Source organism: Cervus elaphus, chromosome 14 (assembly GCF_910594005.1).
Source record: "Cervus elaphus chromosome 14, mCerEla1.1, whole genome shotgun sequence".
NCBI lineage: Eukaryota > Metazoa > Chordata > Mammalia > Artiodactyla > Cervidae > Cervus > Cervus elaphus.
In genome coordinates, this window is record NC_057828.1 from 48886912 (window position 1) to 48910363 (window position 23452).

The following is a 23452-nucleotide window of genomic DNA, read 5'->3' on the forward strand; positions in this document are numbered from 1 at the left end:
ACCTTGAGGGGGCTGAAACCAGATGGGGGGTGTTGTAGGCCAGAGAGATCAGCCAGGTAGAACCCCAGTGTCTGGAAGAACCCGGACAAAGAACTCTAGGACCACAAGCACCACATGGCAGTCGAGAGCAATCTGGCCCTGCAGTGCCTAGAGCGCTCATGGCAGGACCCAGAGAGCTGGCAAGGCAGCTCTAGGTCCCTGTGGGGGAGGAAGTAGCCCAGAGCCTGCAGAGTTTAGGGCCAGAATCCAGAAGTCTTGGGACAAAGGATGTTAGAACCCAACCCCAGCCCTGAGCTGTGAGAACCCAGGGACTCAGATACACAAGCAGATCTCATCTGGCTGAGTTCCCCAGACTGAGGAGGGTGCATGGGAAACTCCCCCAGAGCTGGCTGAGGTCTCCAGGTCCCTGGAAGCCCAAGTGACAGAGGGGATGCTGCTGGGTGGTGGAGAAGGGCCATGCTTTCCACCCCACCCTCAAGCCAGCTACATCCTGGCAGGCAGGGCTGGGACAGGGCCATCAGGGTCCTCCTAGGGCTGTCTCCTACCTCAGCTATCTTTGCCCCCAAGCTAGAGCCAGGACAGGCGTCCTTGACCCTTCTGGAGTGGTCCAGTGGGGAAGACAGGTCCAAAGTCAATTCAAAGGCCCATCCCAGGACAGTGGGATCAGACAGCTGAGGAAGCAGAGGTTCCGAGAGGGATATCAGAACTGTGATTCTGTGAACTGAGTGAGGCGGGGCGGCCTGAGAGTGCTTAGAGTTAGCGGGGTCCCTTCTCAGAACCCCAGGCTCACACTCACCAAGAGCAGACTGGGGGACACTGTGCCGTCGCTTCCTTCTCACCCTGGAAGCTTCAGGACCCTGATGGAGCCCCTTGTGCAGTTGTTCTTGCACACAGCCTCCTCCTCTCGACACCCCCCTATGCTGCTTTCCAAAGGGCCTTGCTGCCCACTGGGCCCCACATGAGCTCCTTGAGGCTTGACAGGGTCACCAATGAGTCCCCAGGGCCCAGCTCGGGGCTAGACACAAACAAGGTAGGCACCCAAGGACTTACTGTGTGTTTGCTGAGTTAATCCAGAGAACCCAGAAGACCTGAGATCCGTCACTGTTCCCTCCTCCAAGAGTCTGCGAGGGAAGGGACTGAGTCCTGGTCACCCGTGAGTCCCCAAGGGCCAGTCCATGAAAGGGGGGATATATGTAGAAAGGCAGGCACCCTACTCCGGTTGGGGAAGGGACCAGGGTAGCCTTTGGAAGAGCAATCCAGGCCTCAGGGGGAGCTTCCATACCTGGGGCTCATCTACCCAGGGTCCCCCAGCACCTACCTCCAGGTGCGATGGGGTCTAGGCAGGCTTAGGAGCATGCTGAGTACCTTGGGAGAGTCTTCACCACCTTCCCAGGGCTCCATTTCTGTAGTTCAAAGTGTTTTGGAACCATTAAGATGCTGTCCAAGTATCTTGTGATGCTATTTACATAAACTACAAGATCAGGCAAAACTAATTGAAAGAGAGTTCAGGAGGGGAGACGCTAACAGCCCCCCTGAGGGAGATTTCCACATAGGGGTTGGTGATGCTGTACTTCTTAACCTGGGTGAATACTGTACTTCTTATTTTGCGTGAATACATTTTTGTGAAAGTTTTACTGAGCTGTGTGCTGAGTGCACTGTGTACTGAGTGCAGTGTGAGCTGCACTTTTCTATACCTATTTATTTTACACTTTCATAAAGTTTTTAAATTGCTAAACAACACCAAGATCATAGTAATAAAACAACAGTAGTCTCCAGGTCCCCTCCACTTATGGAACCCTTACCCCCATCCCTGACAGCATCTCTAAATGAGAAGAGAGGCCTCTGCTAGGGGTGGGTGGCAAAGGGAACCAGGAGCTGTCCTGACCTGCGTGCCTATCTACAATAAGGCATCATTTCCACTGAGATGGTACCTTTCGGCGGACGAGGAGAAATAGCAGAGCTGTCTAAAATGCCTTCATTCCCACTTTCCAGGAGATTGAGAAAATGTCTCCCAATCACATCAAAAACAGAGGTGTTTTCTTTTGAGGTGGCTGCGAGGCTGAGCGACTTGGGGGGGCGAAGGGATGGCTTTTAGTCACACCCACGACTTTTCAGAGAGAGGGGGAGGGTGCGCCGCGTCCTCTAGGCTGATGCCCCGCGCCGCCGGGTGCAGGTTCTGCCCAGCGGGGCGCCGGGCGGAGGGGCGCGGGGGGTGGGGCGCAGAGTCCCGCCCCGTAGGCGGGGCCGCAACTCCGCTCCTCCCACCGCCCACCTGCCCCGCCCCGCCTCTCACCGCCGAGGGTCCCTCGGCCGCAGCGCTCCGGCCTCTCCCGAGGCACCCGGCCGGCGCCCGCACCCCCCCGCCTCCGTCGCGCTCGTCCCCCGCGCCGACCCGCAGCGCCCCCAGCCCCTCCCGCGTTCCCGGACGCCCCACGCCTCCTCTATGGGTGAGTGCGGGGCCCCCGGCCCGGCCCGGCCCCGCCATGCAGGCCGGCTGGCCTGGCCGCCTCCGCGCCGGCTCGGGGAGGGGCGTTGGCGAGGGGCACGCGGGCCGGCCGGGGAGTTGGTGGGGGTAGGGGAGAGATCAAGGGCAGGGCAGGACCGGCTCCTTCCCCTCGGCAGGCGGGGGCTCAGCCCGCCCCCTCCTTTGGGGAAGGCCTGCTCGAGATGGGAGGTAGACACCGGTCTCAGAATCAGGGCTTTGGGGGTCCAAACTCTGTCCCCATGTCGGGGCACGCTTCGTCACCCCTTCCCCTGGCCCTGCAAGCTGGCCGGGGCGAGCAGCCTCTTTGCCCCCCTTCCCTGTCCCCTCTGCTGCTGCACCCCAGGAAGAGGGGCAGCTTGGAGGGGGCCAAGTTCTGGGTCAAAGATGGACAGCGGGTGAGGGGACCACCCCAGGTTCTTGCGGGTGGGATGTGGAGGGCAGGAGTAGGAAGGGATCTTGGACCCCTGGAGTCCCCCTTCCCCTCACTGTATTGCAGGAATCCCTCAGGAACCCTGAGGCCCCAAGGTCACTGAGCCACCCCCCCCTCCCTTCCCCACCCCCCACCAGTGGGACAGAGAGGGAGCAGCTCATTTCCAAAGATGTTTTCTCCCCCTGGAATCTGGATAATTTCCCTAGGGAGCTGCAACAAGAAAAGGGCTCTGCACACAGATTCCCGTGCAGATAAGTTGGCATTTAAAAGAGAAAGGGACACTGCCCTCCTTTGAAGGGTGCATTGAGGAGACCGCCCCACCCCGTCTTCTGGTCGGGAGGCTCCTGGGGCCCTGGGGAGCCAGGGTGCCCCTGCCTGGGGCGCACCCTCCCTGGGCCACGCCCAATTAGTAACCCTTCTCTCCTCTCCTTTGCAGAAGACCGGAGCCTGGAAGAAGAGAAGGGACTGCGTTGTCAGAACCCTGACTGCATGGACAAGGGCCGGGCTGCTAAGGTAGGGAGGCTGGCGGGCCTGGGGGCCCCTGGGGCAGGTTGCTAACCACCCGCTCTATCCAGGCCCGGAAATCCATGGGGGCCCTGGCAAGGGTGCAGCTGGCCTGGCCACAGTGTGGCCTGGGTTCAGGGGTGGGCAGGGCTGCAGGATGGCTGGTTTAGGAGGCAGAGGGGCTGACCTTAGTTCAGAAAGAGCAGAGGTGGGGGGACTTCTATGAGGGCAGCCAGAGCGGGGGTGCCTCAAAGCCCTTTCTTGCCCTGTGGTCCTTAGAGCCCTGAGGTGACAGGCACTGCTGCTCAATGTCACTGATGAGGAAGCTAAGAATCAGCAAGCAGGGACACCCCCCACCCTGCAACCAAGGTTCCATTCCAGTGCCCCATGGGCACTCTTCCTGGGCCACCAGGCCACTCTTCAGGCCTGAGCATGGGTCAGGGACACTATGGGACTTTGTGGCAGTGACTGCAGGCCTGGGGATGAGGAAGGGAAGAGGGGGCCCAGTGGTCCTGGAGTGTCAGGACTTGGGAGCTAGCAGTGGACAAAACAAGAGGAATACAGATAAAAATGATGGGGGGGCCTTCTGCCTGGTCTGTGCTGGGCCCTGTGCCTCATGTGCTGTTTGTGGCAGCTCTGCTGGGAAGGCGTGGGTCGTTGCCCTGTTTTCCAGATGAAGATACCAAGGTTCAGAGAGGTCCTGTGACTTGGCCGAGGCCCCACAGCTCAGGAGAGACTGAGCCAGGGCTGGAACCCAGGTTGGGCCCCTCCCCGCACGCATTTGAGGGACAGTGGGGGTAACTGCCACAACTTACTGTGTCACCCCGAGCCCTGAGGACTCTTTGTCTCCTCCCTCTGGCCTTCTGACAACTGTCCCGTCACTATTCTCATTTACAGTGGAGAGGTAGCGGCTCACCTAAGAACGCGTCTCTAGGATGTGGGAGAGCTGTGATTTGAACCCAGAACCCAGATCTGTGTGGTGTCAGAGCCCTGTTCCTAGCCACTGTGCAGCTCAGCTCTGCAGCCGCAGGAGATTAAAGATGCCGCCCCGTTACACCCTTCCACCCGGACACAGCCGCTTACATTCTGTACAGGAAGACCATGGCTGGAAGGAACATGGAGGGCTGTTCTGGGGGTGGGGAGAGGAGGGGGAGGCTTCCAGTTGCCGTGGTCACCGGCAAGGGGGCGGCTGTGATGTCAGATGCAATCTGCTGGCACGGATGGTGCCTGGCATCAGGGCTCTGGTGTTGGCTGGCTGCCTCTCCCCCATATGGGGGCTCCTGGAAACAAACTGGCCCCAGTTACCCTCAGTTACATCCTGCCAGGGGCCTGTGAAGCCTTGGGGCCTCTGCCTGACCCAGAGGAGTGGCAAACGGGGCAGGCCACACTGATCCAGCCTCTTTTGTGGGCATCTGCGCCCCAGGCAGGCCCACAAGCTGCCATAGGAAGGGGCAGGGGTGAGGCCTATGAGATGAGAGTTGGTGTCAGAGTGCCTGAGGGCCTTCTGCAGCCTCCAGGTCTCAACTCCAGCCCAGCCGTGGGCTGCCTGCAACTCAACATGGCTGACGTTGGCATCAGCAGCAGACTGTCACCCAGCCTGCAGGGGGAGAGCCCTGGTTCTATTGCTGGTGGCACCTGCTTTGGGACAGGTGATACAGACTTGGGCCACAAGGATGCCTGAGAAATCAAAGGCGAAGGTCTAGTCAGGGAGGACATCTTGGAGGAGGTGGCCTCTGATGGGAGTGAAAATGTGGACGTGCCTGCATGCTAAGTTGCTTCAGTTGTGTCCAACTCATTGTGACCCCATGGACTGTAGCCCGCCAGGCTCCTGATCCTCAGGAGTCCATGGGGATCTCCCGGCAAGAATACTGGAGTGGGTTGCCATTTCCTCCTTCAGAGAATCTTCCTGAGCCAGGGATCGAACCCGTGTCTGTTATGTCTCCTGCACTGACAGGCGAGTTCTTTATCACTAAGCCAGAAAATGTGGACCGGCAGAGCAGAAGCCAAGGGCAGTCCAGAAAGGGAGAACTGCCACAGGCAGAAGCCAGAGGCAGAAAACAAGGAGCAAGAGGCAGGTCTTGCCAAGGGTAGGAGCAGGCTGGAGCAGAAGGTCAGAGGAGGTGAATGACATCCAGGTTGGTGAGAGAGAGGAGCAAAGAATATCCTATTGTTGATGATAATAAGAACCACCAGTGACCAAACATGTTTACGTGCCAGGCAGGTTGTTAGGCCCTCATGCTTGTTTCACTGAACTTTTGTGAGAACCTTAGAAGAAAAGCGTCATTATCATTCCTATGTGAAACATAAGGAAACTGAGGCTCAGAGAGACGAAAGAACTAGCCCACGTCACACAGCATGACTGGCCAAGCATAGCCTGGAATGAGATGAGCCTCATTCTCACTGTCCTCCCCAGCCATTCTGGGGACCGCTAGCAGGATGTGACTAGCGTTTTGAAGGAGATGACATCATTCATTCATTCACCAAATCAGCCTGAAGCACCTGGCGTGCCAGGCCCTGTTCTAGGCCTGGAGATTTCCCGGGGAACAAAGGTCCTGCTCTCCTGGAGCTGATCCCAGGCCCCCAGGGATGAGGAGGGAAGTGAGGACTTGGGTTTGTCAGACTGGCGCCCCCAGGCTGCCCTGGGGAAGGGCCATCTTTCAACCGGGCTGGACCCTACTTCCGGGCCCACCCTTGAGGGTTTTTTCTGTGTGTGTTTGTTTTTTGGCTGCACTTGGTCTTCATTGCTTTGTACGGGGTTTCTCTAGTTTCGGAGAGCGGGGGGGCGGGGGGGGGGGCTACTCTTTGTTGTGGTGCATGGGCTTCTCATTGCAGTGGCTTCTCTCGTTGCAGAGCATGGGCTCTAGGGCTCACGGGCTTCAGTAGTTGTAGCACACTGGCTCAGTAGTTATTTGCACAGGCTTAGTTGCTCCTCCGCATGTGGACTCTTCCCAGAGCAGGGATTGAACTTGTGTCCCCTACATTGGCAGGCGGATTCTTAGCCAATGCGCCACCAGGGAAGTCCGAGAATTTGTGTTTGTTTGTTTGGTTTGGTTACATCTTTGTTTTTTATTTATTTTGGGGTCTGGCATGCAGGATCTTAGTCCCCCAACCAGGGATTGAACTGGTTCACCCTGCATTGGAAGCATGGAGCCTTAACCACTGGACTGCCACAGACGTCTTGACCCTTGAGGTTTTATTTGAGCTTCTTCTGGCTGCTGGGGCTTTTGAAATGCATCAGCCACCCCACTCCTCCCTCCTGTTCCTGGAGTTCACTCTAGGGGAATGGAGATAACCAGCATGGGCTTCCTGGAGGTGGCTGCTGGTGTCCAGAGAAATGAGGGCTTATTAAGATGGAAGAAAGCTGAGTTGGGGTGGGGACGGATATTGGGGATGGGAGGAGTGAGCAGGGCTCAGGGGATGGGGAAAGGTAGGCAAAACTGAACAGGGAGCATCCTGAGGTCCAGGTGAGGTGTCTGAACTACCTGTCTTGGGGACCACGGAGGGAGGTGGTGGCCCTACACTTCCTCAAGAGGAAGATGTATAGAGTAGGGGACCTTCCTGGTGGTCCAGTGGCTAAGATTCTGTGCTCCTAATGCAGGGATCCCAAGTTCCATCCCTGGTCTGGGAACTAGATCCCACATGCCGCAATTAAGAGTTTGCTTGCCACAGCTAAAGATCCTACATGCTGCAGTGAAAATTGAAGATCCTGTGTGTCGCAACCAAGACCTGTCACAGCCAAATAAATAAATGAATGTATTTTTAAAAGATGTATGGAGTAACCCACACCTGGGAACTGCAGGGTCACAGCCTACCCCTTCCCAACTGCATGACCCTGGGAAAGTCAGTCTACCCCTGATCCTCAGTTTCCTCATCTGGAAGCTGAGGCTTCTAGAGTTGTGACAAAAATTAAAAGAGGGCCCACCTGTGGAGTGCTTAGCAGAGAGTGTGGCTTGCTGTGGTGTTCAAGAGGATGCTAGCTGTGATCATGTGTGTAACGTGTGTGCAGGGGGGAGAGAAACCCCTAGGCTCCCAGCATGCCCTCCTTTCTCTCCCTGAGATCTGAGACCACCTTAGGTTCCATCCTAGACCTGACCAACCCCACCCAGCCAGATGGATGTTTTCTGCACAGCTATCCTGTCCCCAGGGCAGGAGTCCTGTTGGGGACTCAGAGGAAGTGTTTGCTCCCTCCCTCCCAAAGGGCCAGGTGATGACCTGGTGGGTGTCCCCACCCTCCTGCAAGTTAACCACAGGGCAGAGTCCCCTTGATCTGGGCATTCTGATGGAAGTCTGTACAGGGCACCTCAGGTCACAAGGGGACACAGAGAAGGGCTGACACTGGCCTAGGGAACCACATTTGAGGGCATGGAAGACTCGGGGTGTTTGTCCTGGAGATGGGACTCTCAGGGCAACATCCTTAAAGGTATCAGTTCTAGCAGCCACTGTGTTCTCAGCACCTACTGTGTGCCAGGCCCTGCTTCAGTGCTTCTCCACGGGGACCTCATCTAGCCCTCACCCCCACCCTGTGCAGCAAGGACACACCATCTCCATCACAGAGACAGGGCACTGAGAAACAGAGAGGGAAAAGAACTTGCCTGGGTCTGTCTCAACCAGGTCTGTCTGTCCTCAGAGCCTACCATTTCTAACAAACTGTCAGGAGGAAAGGAGCGCGGGGTGAATTTTTCTGCAGGGCTCCCAAGGGCCCTGGCAGGGAGGTGGGCTTTGGTTCAGTAAAGGTAAGAGTCTCCAACAGCTGAAGCTGTTCTCTGATACATAGGTAGTGAGCACCCCATTGCTAGAGGCAATTTAAGCAGAGAGTGAAGATTGGATTTGTTGACCTCAGACTTCCCTTCTAGCTTAACATTGGGCTGTGAGGTGGCAGGGATGAGTCGGGAGGGGTGGTGTCTATGTCTAGGGGAAGGCTTGTCAGATGAAGACCAGTGGACACAGGGCAGAGGAAGGGGTGGGTCTGAGGTCCTTGTGGAGAAAGAGTGGGCAGGATGTGGTGACTAATGGAAGAAGGAGTCATTCATTCTCCTGGGCAATGCTTTGGGGGTAAGAGGTAAAGGCCAGGCGCCCTTGAGAATGGCCAGATTCTGGGATCTCTGGAGGTAGCTGGTCCTTGGAGATGCTGGTCAGCTGTAGATCACGGGCAGTCCCGTGTGTGCCTGGAGACTGGGGCAGGACCAGGGAAGTAGTGCAAGTGGAACTTTGGGGCTTTGGCTAAGTACTTTGGAGGGGAGAAGGTGAAGGTCTGGGGTGCCCCAGAGGCCGGGACAGAGGACCCACACATGTGACCTGGCCAAGATGAGCTGCCCTGGTGTGGACCAGCCCCAGGGAGGTCAGCACTGCTAAGGACAGTGACTCCCATTAAGAGGGGTCTCTGGAGTAGTCTCTGGTAATCTGGAGGGGGCCTGATGAAGATGGTCTAGAATTGGGAAAATGCAAGTAGGTCTGAACCAGGAGGCTGGGAGTAGAGGGTGGCAGCCCCATCATGCCAGTCTCCCTAGGGAAGGGGGTAGGTGTGCTTGGGGCGGGGTATCCCCAGACACTCCCCCCACCTCAAGTCCTGAGCGCTGAGTTATTCTGAACTCAATCTGCCAGGAACCACCGAAGGGCGGGATGGGCCCCTCTTTGAGGACCTACTAGGCGTGGGCCAGGAAAAAAGAGGGAGGCACGGAGCTAGGCGGGCCCGTTTCTCAGGCGCCGCGGAGGGCGCAGTTCAGAATCCAGCGGAAGCCAGCCTGGCTTGGGGCGATTCCCGGGGCGGGCAGGGCCTACGGGTGCCTCCTTCTGGACCCCGGGGGGCAGCGTCCTGCCGCTGGCCCTCGCCGGGGGCGGGAGGGCGAGCTCTTTTCTTTAAGCCCAGGTCAAAGATTGCAGGTTTTGAACTTTCAGCAGGTCTATAAGGGCAGCCGCCTTGGGGACAGTGACAACGGCCTCCTTACCTCTGTCCGCAGCCCGGACCCTAGGTTACCCCCAAACGCCGGCCGGCCGGCCCTCCAGCCACCCCTGGGCCGCGGGGTGGGGCTCCCGGAGCTTCCCGGGAGCGCAGCCCCTCCCCGGCCTAGCCGGGCGCGCCGATGGTACGTCCCGGCCCGCCCAGGTGGTAGCGCCCGCGCCGGCCTACCGTAATTCCCCTACGACCCGCGCCCCCGCCGGCGCAGAGCGGACCGAGCCCGCCCCGCGGTTCCGGTGGCCCTCGTCCTGCAGGCCCCTCGGAGCTTTGGCAGTCTTGACCCGAGCCCTAGCCACTGGGGAGGAGACCCGTGTCCCTAGGTGAGTCTCGGGGGAGTTCAGACGGGGGTGGGTCCGGGAGCCAAGACTCCCCCTGAATTAATGGACAGAAGCCGGGGTTGGGGGAGGGGGGGATAGTGGAGGGAGGGGAGGGCGAGGGTCCCACACAGCCCTGGGACTGCAGGTGGCCGTCAACGGGCGCCACTGGCTCTGCTTCCACTTACTTGGGGTGGAATGGGCTCCAGCGCCCGCCCCCACAATGACTCTAGGGTGGGGTCGGCTGGGAGAAATGGCCATGAGGAGTCTGTAAGGACCCAGCCCTGGTGTGAGGGCTGCTGGTGGGGCGAGGGGTTCCGAAGGGGATTTGGCGGGGCTTGGTTAGGTGGTTTCGGCGACCTCGCCGCATCTGGGCGTCCGTGACGGTCCAAGCGGAAAGTCCTCTCGAGGCCGGCAGGGGGCGCGAGAGTCTGCGCCTCGGACCGCCTGGGTCTGGCCTGGTCCTCTCTGGGGAGAAGGGGAGAGAGCCAGAGGCCAGGAGAGACCCTGGCCGCTCTGATCAAAGACTGAGGACGTGGAGGCCCAGTGGGCCTCGGACCCTACAGATTCCTCCACTTCCTTCCCCAGGCTTGGAGGGCTCTGGGAGGATTTATTTCACTATTCCTCTGCTCCTTTGCCAGAGTCCAGACACACATTTGAACCCAGCAGCCATCCCTAGATAGAGGATTCTAGAGAACTGGCCAGTGCCCTCTTTGCACAGTAGGGAAGGGCAGGAGGTAGGTAGGTGGGCCCCAGAAGCAGGTGTGCAGCCCAGGCCTATGCCCTCTCCCTGATTCCCTCCCAAAGAGCCTTTTGTGTGGCTCTGAAACGAGAGGTGCCAGGAGAAGGTGCAGGCTTCCGGGCTGGGGTCCGGGGCTCCAGGACACATTTCTGCAGGGCCTGGGCAGGGGGCAAAGTTCATGGACCACACAGCCTCTCCTTTTCCACCTAGTACCCACAGGTCCCAGCTGGTTGGCTCCCTGGGGAGGAAGAGGGCTCACTGGCTTCTGGACTTGGTGGCATGGAGCTGGCCTGCAGAGAGGTTCTCTACACCCCTACCATCTACCCAGCACAGGGCAGGTCCTTAGAGCAGGCTCTGCCTCCAGGGGGACCCCAGAACCAGAGGACAAGCAGTGAGGCCCAGGCCTAGGGGAAGGGAGGAGCCAGATGGGCTGTTTGAAGAGGAGAGCAGCCTGGCAGAGCCGACTCCTCCCTGGCTAACGTGCCCATGCATGCAGCCTCCACCCCTGGATTTCCAAGGTGCCAGATGGAGCCTCAGGGTTGGGAGCCTCTTAGAGGAGCTTAGCTCGGGCAGGGAGCCCCTGGGCAGGGGTGTCCCCCTGGCCACAGAGCCCCAACTCCTGGTTCCAGTCCAGTCTCCTGTGGACAGAGCAGGCCCCAGACCTGTGACTTCCCCTCTCCCACTACAGACCAGGCCGGGGCCCCAACCCACTGTGAGGAAGGGGATGCCCACAGGCCTCTGCTTTTCTGGGGCTGGGGAGGTGGTGCTGGGCAGGAGTGGCAGGGGGCTCCTGCCTTGCAGACTCCATTATTCATCAGCCCCGGCATCTGGTTTCTGGGTATCAGTTTCAACAAGCCAGTCCTGACTCATGAGCCTGGAGCTGGGGCTGGGCTAGGGAGGGGCCCCCTCCTCAGGGAGTCAGGGGTTGGGACCTTTTGGGCCTGTTCACGGGCTGTTTCAGCTCCCTATTTAGCGAGCAGGTGGGAACCTCAAAGCCTGCCGAGGCCTCCTCCCTTCCCTGTGTAGGGCTCCTTTCCTCCCCTGCTCCACAGGTTCCTTGACCCTGCACGTTTGGCCCTGGGATAGCAGGGCCCTGGCCCTCCAAGGAGCAGCCCCAGCCCTGGATGGAGAACCCAAGCAGGAGCATGATTCAGGGTGGCAAGAACTTGGTCACTCCAGTGACCTCTGGTGACCTGTCCTGGCCCAGTCCTGTTGGTCTCCACTTGATGCAACCTGGCTACCACAGACTGGTGGGCGCAGGGATCTGCCCTGTCCCCAAGGGGGTGGACCTCACGTCCCTGCTGCCCAAACCACCACTTGGCTGGTCTTCATGTCACTATGGCTTCTCTGTGCTTGAGGCTCACGGGGAGTGGTCCAGTGGGCATCTGCTGTTAGAACAAGTTATTTTACCTTTCCAAATCTCAGTGTCTTTGTCTGTTGAATGGGAGATAGTAACAGTATCTTCTCCTTATGGTCCTGAGAAGAGTGAACGGGATTTGGCATGGGCCTGGCACTTAGGTGTGCTCAGAGGTTGGTCTGGGGGGCAGGGGCAGGGGGCCTGGGCAACACCACCAGGCTTTGAGGTAGAAAGCCTGAGGACCTGCCTGGGCCAGCAAGCCAAGGTCATGGATGCTGGAGGGGATGGAGAGAAGCCGTGGACAGGCAATGGAGAAAGCATTGTTGACCATTGGCCACAGGAAGGGCATCCTGGCCAAGACCTTCCTGGCCCCAATGGCCTCTGGCATGAAGCCCCTCCTTCTGTCTTCATTCGTCTATTCATCATCTTAGTCTACCCTGAGTACCTGTGGTGGCCAGGACTGTTCTAAGTGCCAAAAATGAAGCATGGGCCAGACAGCCAAGACTGCTAGCCTCTGGAGAGAATATTCTAGCAGGGGAAAGTGATCATCAAGAAGTGAACAAAGAAAATAATTTCAGGTCATAATATAAATAGATGCTTTGGAGGAAATGATTCAATTTAAGGGGACTGAGAGTCCTGGGGTAAGGGGGTGTTTATCTGGAGAGAAGAGTAACGGTCTTCTTGGAGAGGTAGGATTTAAATTGGGGCCCAGTGCCAGCTGTTGGGAAGATCAAGGGCACATGGTGTTCCAGAACACAGAGGAGCAGGTTCTGAGCTCAGTGAGTTGTAGGGATGAAGGAAGCCAGCATGGCGGCCCACCCTGTGGAACCGGCCAGGGGGGCAAGGTAGGAGACAGGCCATAATTGGGATTTTTATTTTAAGCAAGATGGGAAGTCACAGGAGGGTTTGGGGCGGGGGGTGGGGGTGGGGGGGGCGGGGGGTGGGGGTTGGGGGGGGAGTGACATGGTCAGGTTTCAGTTTTAGAAGATTTGCCTATGGTGTGGAAAGAGGGCCGCTCAGGATGTGGGAGGGGACACAGCCGTGGAAACCTCCCGGCCGGGATAGATGGATAAATTGCTGCTCCCCGCAAAACCTGTAAAGACCCTCTTCCCCCCACAGAACCAGATTGAGGGGGAGCTGTCTAGGGGATGGGGATGATGACAGCGTGTGAGTACTGAGGAGTGCCCTGGGGAGGCCATTCCAGAAGCCTGGGTGTCAGTCCGGCCTGTGGACTTTCTCCCCCACTCGATGAGCGAGGATAACAGTGCCGGCCTCCACCTCCCAGGAGTGAGTGTGAAAGCTCTTTGACGACCTACAGTGGTGACCCTTGCACCACACCCCATTCCGGGTCTGCGTCTCTCAGCCTCTGATGAGCGCCCTCTGGCGGTAGGGCACCGGAAGCTCCCGCGTGGCCTTGAGCCGGGGAGGGGTGCGGGGCGTTGGGTGCCAGCCTGGAGCAGCAGGGGCTACGTGGAAAGCTGAGTTGGGTTGTGGGGTTGTCCCGACGCCTCCTCTCACTCTGCTCCTGGGCGCACCCCAGAGACCACCCTCTCCGCCCCGCGCACCTGCCTTCCGCCCGCCGCCTCCTCCTGTGGTCACCAGCCCCACTCTGCTCCTCTGCCTGGTGTGGGCAGTGGGAGCGGGGGTCCCCCGGGCTCAGGCTCTGAGGCGGGGGTCTCTTGGATTGCGGGCCGGCACTAAGATGACCCTCAAGAAGGCCTCTGAGCGCCGACTGTGTGGCTGAGACTGAGAAGTGGAGTCAGATATCCTCGGGGCTGGACGGGGAGCGGGGCCCGAGGACCCCTAGGGAGATGTGATGTATCCTTGGTCCGGTCCCCCCTCTTCTGCCAGCATTAAGGAAGCTCCCTCACAGCAGGGAGAAGTCCTGCGGGCTGAGGCTCTGGGGCGGGGGTCCCCAGGACTGGCGGGAGGGAGTTAAGATGCCCTTTGGCCAGGGGGACCTCCTGTGCCCAGTCGTTCGCGTTGGGGGGGGGGGTGGCGGTCACAGCAAAATGGGGCGCCCGCGGGACTGGGCGGGGCCGGGGTTCCGCAGTCAAGGTGAGGGGGTTGTCACCGGCGGGTCCCCCTTCCCCCCGCATTCAAGGAGGTCCCCGGGGTGGGGGGACCCTCTGAGCCTGAGACACTTGCGTGGGGGTTGGGGGCTGGGGGTCAGGGCGGGGCTGCCGGCGGGAGGGTGTTCCCCGCCCCCCGGGGTCCCGGCGCGCTCGGCGGGCGGGCGCGGCCGCACAATGGCAGGAAGCGGGGCTCCGCGCTTTGTCCGGCGGGCGGCGCAGACCGCCGCTTCCTCCGGCCGCCATGGGGACGGGACCCGGCGTCTCCGGGCGCCGCGCGGCCTCCAGGCCCAGCCCCGGGCTGCCCTCCCGAGACTCCGAGCCCGGCTGGGCAGGGGGTCGCGGCCGCAACGGGGAAGGCCAGGTACGGGCGCGGGGGGCTGGGCGGGGGGCGGGGTGGGTGCCCTTTCGCTCCTCCGCGCGCGTCTCTAAGTGGATCCGGTACTCGGCGGCCCAGCCCCCTACCCGGGGTGCACACTGCGGGGGTGCTGGGCGGGGGAGGAGGAGCTGGGGAGGCGATGAGGGGCTGGGGGTTTGAGATGTGTCCCCCACCCTGGCACCAAGGCGGCCAGGCAGCGGAGGGGACCGCCAGACCTCGGCCTTTTGTGTCTGGGGCTGACTCCGGACACACCTGTGGGTCCCAGGCCCTGCCCTGGCCACCCTCCCCTTTCCTTCCTCTGTCCAGGCCCTGCCCACACCCCTCCTACTCCTGCTTCTGAGGCCACCCTGGTGGGACTGGGAAGACTGATTTCTCCACGCCCCACCCCTGGGGGAGTCAGCCTTGATCGTTCGTGCTCCCCAAAAGGCCCAGGCCCCCTTATTATTTGTAAAGTTACCGCCCATTCTCTGCCTTTGGACGTGCAGTGTGACCTAGCTGTTCCATGGGATCCCCTCTCGCTTCTTTGGCTTGAGTCCTGAGAACTTTTGGCCCCGGACCCTGCTGTCTCTCCCTGGCTGGCAGGGTCGCTGCTGCCCTCAGAGAGTGGTGGGGGTGGGGGGCGTGAGGGGGCAGCAAGGAGGTGGGGAGTAGACCCTGGGTCTGAGAGAAGGGGCTCAAGAGCCTGGCTTTGGAAAGGGGCTACCCTGCTTTAGTGATGGGGAGACCCCCAACCCTGGAGGGAGTGGTGAAGACCAAGGGGTTTGGAGATGGAGGTGTGAGAACAGCCAGTGTGGGCACTGCTTCAGCCTCCCTCCGTGGGGGTTCTCAGAACTTCATCCTCAACCCGCTGAATACTCACCTGCTTCAGATCCTAGCCTGACTCTCACATCATCCCGGTGTCCCTGAGCCTGGGGGCTGCTGGGAGGATGGAAGGAGGTCAGCCAGCAGCTGGACTCTTGTTAAAATTAGCATTAGTATCAGTAGTAATTTCTTCCTCCAGGGGATCCTCCCAACCCAGGAACTGAACTCTTGTCTCCTGCATTGGCAGGTGGATTCTTTACCACTGCGCTACCTGGGAAGCCTACCTATTGGTTAGTACATTCAGTTGATATTTACTTAGTGGCAATCTGTATGCTATGTAGTGGTATTATAGGTATTATAAATAGGAAATGGCAACTCACTCCAGTATTCTTGCCTGCAGAATTCCATGGATGGAGAAGCCTGGTGGGAGCACATATACTGGTTAGGTTTTAAAACAAGATTGTGGCATAGAACCAAGGACTTGGACTGGAAGACTCCCAGAGAACCACCCCCCCGAACCCAGAACACCCACAACCTATCATGGCTCCTGCCATGTCACCCCACCCCCACCCCCACCCACTGTGAGGCCAGGGCCTGGGCAGCTGGTCAGTCCACAGCCTCACTGCCCAATGCCAAGCCTGGCACCAGAAAAATGAAGCTGTCAGGGAAATCGCTAGAGGCCTGGAAGGGGTCAGGAAGGGGCACCTGTGCCAGACTGACTGCCAGGCGGGACACAGAGGGCGAGAGGGCTGCTGAGCTGGCCGGCTGTGAGCCTCCTGGGGAGAAAGGACAAGTGCTTCCTCGGATTTGTTGTCAGGAAGAAATGCTCACTGCAGGGGTCCCTGCATCCGCAAAGCCCAGCCCTCTGTCAGGAGTGCCCTGGGGAGGCCAAGTGTGATTGTGGATGTGTGCAGAGCCATGGAGGAGAATCGGGGTTTTCACACTTTGTTTAGCAGTAGATCAGAGGGTTTCCCTGGTGACTCAGTTGGTAAAGAATCTGCCTGTTGTGCAGGAGGCCCGCGTTGGATCTCTGGGTCAGGGAGACCCCCTGGAGAAGGAATTGGCAACCTACACCAGTATTCTTGCCTGGGAAATCCCATAGACAGTGGAGCCTGGTGGGCTACAGTCCTTGGGGTCGCAAAAGTCAGACACAACTAGCAACTAAACCACCACCGCCAGGTCAAGTGAAGATAGAAACAGCTGTTCTAGTTGAAGGGTGCCTCTCACCCTGCCTCAGGACAGAAGACCACACTTGAAGACCACTCAGGAAGGGAGTGGCAGTAGGGGGTACCTGGCTCTCAGGTTGCTGTCGGAAATGTGGACCATGATGCCCAGGGCCCAGACCCCCTGGAACAAGTGACCTCAGTCTGCTCCCTGCCAGCTGACATTTCTGTGTCCATATTCCTTTTTCTGTCTGACTGAGGAGTGGAAGGAACACAAGAACCAAAGCAACAAGCTAAGATCCTACATGCTTTGGGCTGAAAAGCCAAAACACAGAACAGAAGCAATATTGTAACCAATTCAATGAAGACTAAAGAAGATGCCTGATCAGGCTCTCTCCAGCCCAAATCTCCAGTGGTCCTCTATCATGCTACTTAATAATCAAACCAGTACTTATTGAATGGCTAGGATGAGATCAGTCAGTGAACCTGAAAGACGGAAACTGCTGTCCTTGTAGAGCTGATAGGGTGGGGAGGCAACAAAGTGAGATGCACAGACTGCCTGCCGGTGGAAGGTGTTAAGGAGAGAAGGCAGGGGCAGGGAGTGAACGTGGAGGAATGAAACCTTAGAAGGGAAAGATGGTGACTTTTGAGTGAAGGTCTGCAGGAAGGGAGGTGGCTGGTTATTTCAGTGTCTGGGGGAAAGCATTTCAGGCTGAGGGATTAGCAGATGCCAAGGCTCAGAGGTGGGGCATGTCTGAAGAAGCGTGTCGGAGAAGGCAGGAGGAGGGACTTCCCTGGTGGTCCATGGCCAAGACTCTGCTCTCCCAGTGCAGGGGGCCTGGGTTCGATCCCTGGTCAGGGAACTAAGATCCTGCGTGCCACAACTAAAGACCCTGAGCGCTGTGACTATAGACCCAGCGCAGCCAAATAAATAAATATATGCATGCTCAGTGGCTCAGTCGTGTCCGACTCTTTCTGGCCCCATGGACTGTAGTCTGCCAGGCTCCCCATCCATGGGATTTTCCAAGCAAGAGTACTGGAGTGGGTTGCCACTTCCTATTCTAGGAGATCTTCCCGACCCAGGGATCAAACCTGTGTCTCTTGTGTCTCCTGCATTGGCAGGTGGGTTCTTTACCACTAGTGCCACCTGGGAAGCCCAATTACAGGGAAGGCAGGAGGCTGGCGGGTGGGGACAGCAGAAGGAGCTAGGAGAACAGGACTGGAGGCCCCCAAGGTCACTGCCTTGGCAGGAGATGGGAAGCCCTTGCAGGGTTTTGAGGAGGTCTGTGTGACTCCTCTTTGAACTGGGTCCACTGCGGCTGCTCATGGAGAATAGGCTGGAGTCAAGGATGGGTGTAGGGTGACCAGCTCTGGGGCCCTGTCATCCTGCCGAGAGGCGATGGGAGCTAAGCTGGCCTGGAGCGTGTGGCCGGTTTGAAACTATGGGTATTAAGGGTGGCGCCTGAAGATGTGTTAGACTGCCTGGATGACAGGTAACAGAAGGCTCACAGGTGACCCTAAGGTTTTTGGCCTAATATGTTATTTTCTTGGGGCTGCCATAGCATGTCAGGGTGGCTTTAGAACAACAGAAGTTTATTCTCTCCGTTCTGAGGCCAAAAGTCTGAAATTAAGATGTGGTCAGGTCGTTCTCCCTTGCAAGTTACCAGGGGAGGATTCTCCCTTGCTTCCTCCAGCGTCTGGCACCTCCTGGTGTTCCTCAGTATTCCTTGGCTTGTAGGTGCATGCCTCCAGTCGCTGCCTCTGTCGTCACATGGCTTCTCACTATGTGTCCCCTCTGTGTGTCTCTTCTCTTCTTATAAGGATACCAGTCATGGTTACTCCATACTCTATCCTGTGTGATCACAAACCCCATTATGATCTCAGCTTAACTAATGACATCTGTAATGATCCTCTTTCCATCAAGGGCACATTCTGTAGTGCTGGGGGTTAGGACTGAACCTATCTTTTTAAAAAAAAACAAAAACAAACAAAAAAAACACTATTTGCTGTGCCGCCTGGCTTGTGAGATTCTTGTTCCCCAACCAGGCCTTCCCAAGTAGCTCAGTGGTAAAGAATCTTCCTGCCATTTTAGGAGATGCAAGTTTGATTCCTGGGTCAGGAAGATCCCCTGGAGAAGGAATTGGCAACCCACTCCAGTATTCTTGCCTGGAGAATCCCATGTACAAAGGAGCCTGATGGGCTGCATACAGTCCATGGGGTCACAAAGAGTCAGAAGTGACTTAGCAAGTTAACAATAACAACAGCAGGTCCCCAGACAGGGATCGAATCCAGGCCCATGGCTGTGAAACCACCAAGTCCTAACCACTGGACCACTAGGGAATACCCCGAACCTGTCTTTTTGAGGGACATAATTCAACTCATAACATCAGCATAGCTGGAAGATGTTGCCAATAATCGAGATGGGTAGAGAGCCATGTGGAAAATTTCAGGAGCTCATGTGAGGCCCTTTTAAGTTTGAGATGCTTGTTGGGATCCAGGAGGAGGATGGAGAAGGTGGGTCCAGAGTCTTAGGCCTGGTCCCCACTGGACAGATCACCTGGGAGCCCTCCCCAGGACAGTGGGTGTGGGTAAAATAAGGAGGGGTCCACGGATGGGGAGAGAGCAGGAAGCAGGCAAGGGGGCTGAGAGGGGAGGGAATAGGCAAGGCATGGGTTCTGGGGGCCGAGGAAGAAATGGTTTCCAAGAGACCATGTCAAATGCTGGGCCCTGGCAGAACAGACAAGAGGACTTAGAAGTGTGGATGTCAGCAGAGACCTTAGAAGAGCAAGTTGGGGAGGGAGCAGAATTGATGGGAAAGGGTCTGAGGGAATATAGAAGAGGTAGAAAATCTCCAGTTGCAACCATTGTAGTAATAGTTTGGTTTAGGCAAAAGCCATCAGTGAGGACTAAAGCCCTGGAGTGTGCAATCACTGAGGAGCAGGCTATCTCAAAGTGTCACCCCAGGACTACCTACTCATTGGTGGTTTAGTGGCTAAGTCGTGTCCAACTCTTTGCAACCCATGGACCGTAGCCTGCCAGGCTCCCCAGTCCATGGGCTTTTCCAAGCAAGAATACTGGAGTGGTTTGCCATTTCCTTCTCCAGGGGATCTCCCGACCCAGGAATTGAACCTGGGTCTCCTGCATTGCAGGCAGATTCTTTACCACTGAGCCAGCAGAGAAGCCCTGTATCTCATTACAGAGAGAGAACACGCCTTTACAGAGTATAGCAAGGGGACCTCCTTGGTAGTCCAGTGGTTAAGAATCCACTTTCCAATACAGGGGACAGGAGTTTGATCCCTGGTCAGGGAACTAAGATCCCACATGCAGCAGGGCAACTAAGCCTGTCAGCTGCAACCAAGACCTGGCACAGCCAAATAAGTAAATATTAAGGCAAACAAACAAACAAGATACAGTGAGATCCCCAGATGATCTGGCACTCGGGCACGCTGAAGGAGACATAGTCCACTCTCTGTCATCCCTGCCCATATGCTCATCTTTACACTATGCGAGAAGAATTGATGCTTTTGAGCTATGGTGTTGGGGAACACCATAGAGAGTCCCTTGGACTGCAAGGAAATCAAACCAGTCAATCCTGAAGGAAATCAATCCTGAATATTCATTAGAAGAACTGATGCTAAAGCTGAAGCTCCAATATTTTGGCCACGTGATGCGAAGAGCTGACTCATTGGAAAGACCCTGATGCTTGGAAAGATTGAAGGCAGGAGGAGAAGGGGATGACAGAGTATGAGATGGTTGGATGGCATCACTAACTCAATGGACATGAGTTTGAGCAAGCCCCGGGAGATGGTGAAGGACAGGGAAGTCTGGCATGCTACAGTCCATGGGGTCACAAAAAGTCAGACACGGCTGAGCGACTGAACGACAGCAAACTATGCGAGACCCCCAGACAAATCCAGAAGGAAGGGCTCTCGGCGAAACTGCTGGCCTGGCTGCTTCAATGTCCTGAAAGACAGGGTGGAAAATGTGGGACATTCATTTTTTTTTTTAATTTTAAAATATATGTATATGTATATTTTATTTATTTATTTAGCCGTACTGGTTCTCATTTGCATCCCTCAGGATCTTTGATCTTCATTGAGGCATGCAGGATCTTGAGTTTTGGCGTTCAAACTCTTAGTTGCGGCATGTGGTAAATACTTTCCTGACCAGGGATCGAACCTAGGCCCCTTGCCTTGAGAGCTCGGAGTCTTAGTCACTAGGGAAGTCCCAGGACATTCATTCTTAAAGGGGTAAACACAGCCAAATGTCTGTACATATGAACCTTGATTGGATATCATGTGGGGGAAAAAAAAAATCTATGAAGGACATTATTTAGACACTTGTGGAAATGCCAAGGTAGACTATAGTTGGACAAAGTATCATCTCTGAGTTTCCCCGAGTGTGACCACACATAGAGTTGTGTGGGGTTTTGCACGAGAACATCTGTGCTCCCAGATGGTGTTGATTTCCTCACCAGGGGAGGGGTGTCATGAGCAGTGTGGCAAATGTGAACGACTGGCGGAGCTAGAAGGGTGTGTGGATGTCATTGTACTATTCTTACAACTTTCTGTAGGTTTGAATGATTTTAAAACAAAAAGTTGAGGGAAAAGAAAGGGTAATGGGAGGAGAGAACAGAAAGTGGTGGTTATGGATGCCTGGTTTTACAGAGTTTAGTTATAAGTGGAGGGGGTGCTGGAGCTGGGGAAATGGGTTGGTTTGCCCATGGGAATGATCTGGTGAGAGGTGGGTCTCGGTGGAAGGCTGGTCTGGGTTGGGGCAGGGTGAAGCCTCCACAGCCCAGGACGGGTGGGTGGCTGTGGTGGTTGGGGCTCATGGAGTGTCTTCTGTTTCCCTGGAAAAGTAGGCAGTGGGTCAGTGGGGAGTGAGTTTGGGATGCTTAGGGGATGGAGGAGATAGGAAGGTCATCTGTGGGGATGGGGATGAGAACAGACTGGAGTGAATGGGTAAATCTGAGGTCACATCACTAAGCAACGGCCCGTGGGTCCCACATAGGCACCGAGATGCCAGCATCATTCCCTGACTCCTCCATAAGCCCCTCCACACCCTGACTTAGAAATCCACGGGGGTCAGCTGTTCGGGGGCTGCATAGGTCATAGAATTGAGGGCAGAGGCCCTGGGCACAGAGGACGGGGAGGCGTTCTGTTTGAAGACACTGAGTTGGGCCAAGTGACTGGCAGCCCCAGCTTCACTTTTTGGGGCCCTTTCTGCCTGTGTTCCGGGAGAGGCCCTGGGAGCACCTGCTTCATGGTTACTTACTCAGCGCTGTTTCTTGCGGGCAGGGCTTTGCTGTCTCTGCATCCCCCAGAATGGACACCTTGTAGGTGCTTGGGAAACATTTGATGAATAAATTAATAAGCACAGGCCCCTCTGGAACATGGATGGTTGGACATGAATAGCAGCCAGGGGCCCCGTGTACCACAGGGCTTTGGGTCCACCTCACCCCCATCCTTTCCCACACAGGTATGCCACCACGCCGACTGCCAGCAGCTGCACCACCGGGGCCCCCTCAACCTCTGCGAGGTCTGTGACAGCAAGTTCCACAGCGCCATGCATTATGATGGGCACGTCCGCTTCGACCTGCCCCCCCAAGGTGAGCACAGGACGGGGCCGGTCCCTAGAGCCCCTACCTGGGGGCACAGGGTCCTGGTAACTGTAGGCATCTTGACAAGGCCATCAGAAGGACAGGAGTCAGCTGTGAACAATGAAACCCAAATCCACTGCTGCCTCTTTTGTTCCACAAGTATTTGTTTTTTTAACATTTTATTTTGTATTGAGGTGTAGCTGATTAACAGGGATTCCCAGGTGGTGCTAGAAAGTGGTAAAGAACCCACCTGCTAATGCAGGAGACATAAGAGACACAGGTTCGATCCCTGGGTCAGGAAGATCCCCTGGAAGAGGCCATGGCAACCCACTCCAGTATTCTTGCCTGGAGAATCCCATGGACAGAGGAGCCTGGCGGGCTACAGGCTATGAGGTTGCAAAGAGTCAGAGACGATTGAAGCAACTTAGCATGCATGCACACATAGCTGATTAACAATGTTGTGATAGTTTCAGATGAACAGGGAAGGGACTCGGTCATACTATACATGTATCCATTCTCCCCCAAGCCCTCCTCCCTTCCAGGCTGGCACATAACACTGAGCAGAGTTCCATGTGCTATACAGTAGGTCCTTGTTGGTTATGCATTTTAAATATAGCCCTGTGTACATGTCCATCCCAAACTCCCTAACTATCCCTTCCTGTCATCCTCCCCCCTGCCAGTTTTTTAACAAGAGGAAAAGTTGGGGACCGGCCCAGCTCAAGGGCCAGCCTATCTCCTCTAGGGGCCAGGTCCTTCTTGATGGGCCTGCCCCTGCCCGGGCCAGCATGGAGAAAGCCCTTCCGTCTTCTCCTCCAGGCAGGGGATTTCTGGACAGATCCTCCAGCCAGGCAGCCAGCGGACAGAGGCAGTGGGAGGTGGGGTGGGCAGGTCAGAAGGAACTTGCAGCAGGAAATAAGAGACCCCTCCTGCTGAACAGGCACCTGGCCCAGTCCCACTGCCAGCTGACTGTGCTGAGGTGGCTTTTGTCTCCTTCCCCAGCTGGTCAGAGGGACAAAAGGACTGTTCCCCAGGGCCCCCTGGGACTTTGGGTGTGGTCACAGTGGTGACCTGCAAGATAGGGGAGGGGGAAGGGGAAACTTGCAAGAAAGCTGTGGAGTTTGGTCCCTCCCTGCAACAATCCTAGAGGCAGTGCTTCTTTATGCCTATTTCATAGATGGGTAAACTGAGGTGGATTTGTACTGGGCACAGGGCATCACCCAGGGTGTCATCCCAGGGCCCTTGTGTCTTCTTGGTTCTGGGGATGAATAAATGCTAAGCAGTGACTGACTCCTGAACTGAGAGGCCCTGGCTTATTAGAGAGGCGGGGTCCCAGGGTCCATAGCCAGCTTTAGTTTCTCTGGAGACTACCATGTTGGAAGACTAAGGAGGGGACCGGGGACAGGGAGGCAGGCACAACCCCACTCCCATTCTACTCCACAGGCTCTGTCCTGGCTCGGAATGTGTCCACCCGGTCATGCCCCCCACGCACCAGTCCTGCCGTGGACTTGGAGGAGGAGGAGGAGAGCTGTATGGATGGCAAGGGGTAGGTGAGGGGTTGGTGAGCGGAGCAGACACCTGGGGGCTCCCAAGGCTGGGTGTCAGGTCACAGATCTAGGGACCAGAGATCCCTCCTAGCCCCCGCTGCTA

At 57.0% G+C, this 23452-nt stretch overlaps 1 protein-coding gene across 8 annotated transcripts in view; it reads left to right on the top strand.

Annotated features, from left to right (window-relative positions):
* Positions 1-23452, top strand: part of PLEKHG5 (pleckstrin homology and RhoGEF domain containing G5) — a 56444-nt gene that overhangs the window by 23717 nt on the left and 9275 nt on the right. For 3 of the 8 annotated variants that reach the window (XM_043923008.1, XM_043923000.1, XM_043923005.1), the window contains exons 2-4: positions 3352-3428; positions 21685-21814; positions 23246-23348. In XM_043923008.1, the coding sequence (XP_043778943.1) occupies positions 3352-3428; positions 21685-21814; positions 23246-23348 (310 nt within the window). Of the gene's footprint in view, positions 1-2293; positions 2448-3351; positions 3429-8872; positions 9696-14029; positions 14225-15310; positions 15331-21684; positions 21815-23245; positions 23349-23452 lie in introns of those variants that run through there. The other 5 variants (XM_043923004.1, XM_043923006.1, XM_043923002.1 and 2 more) reach the window with 5 other exon arrangements.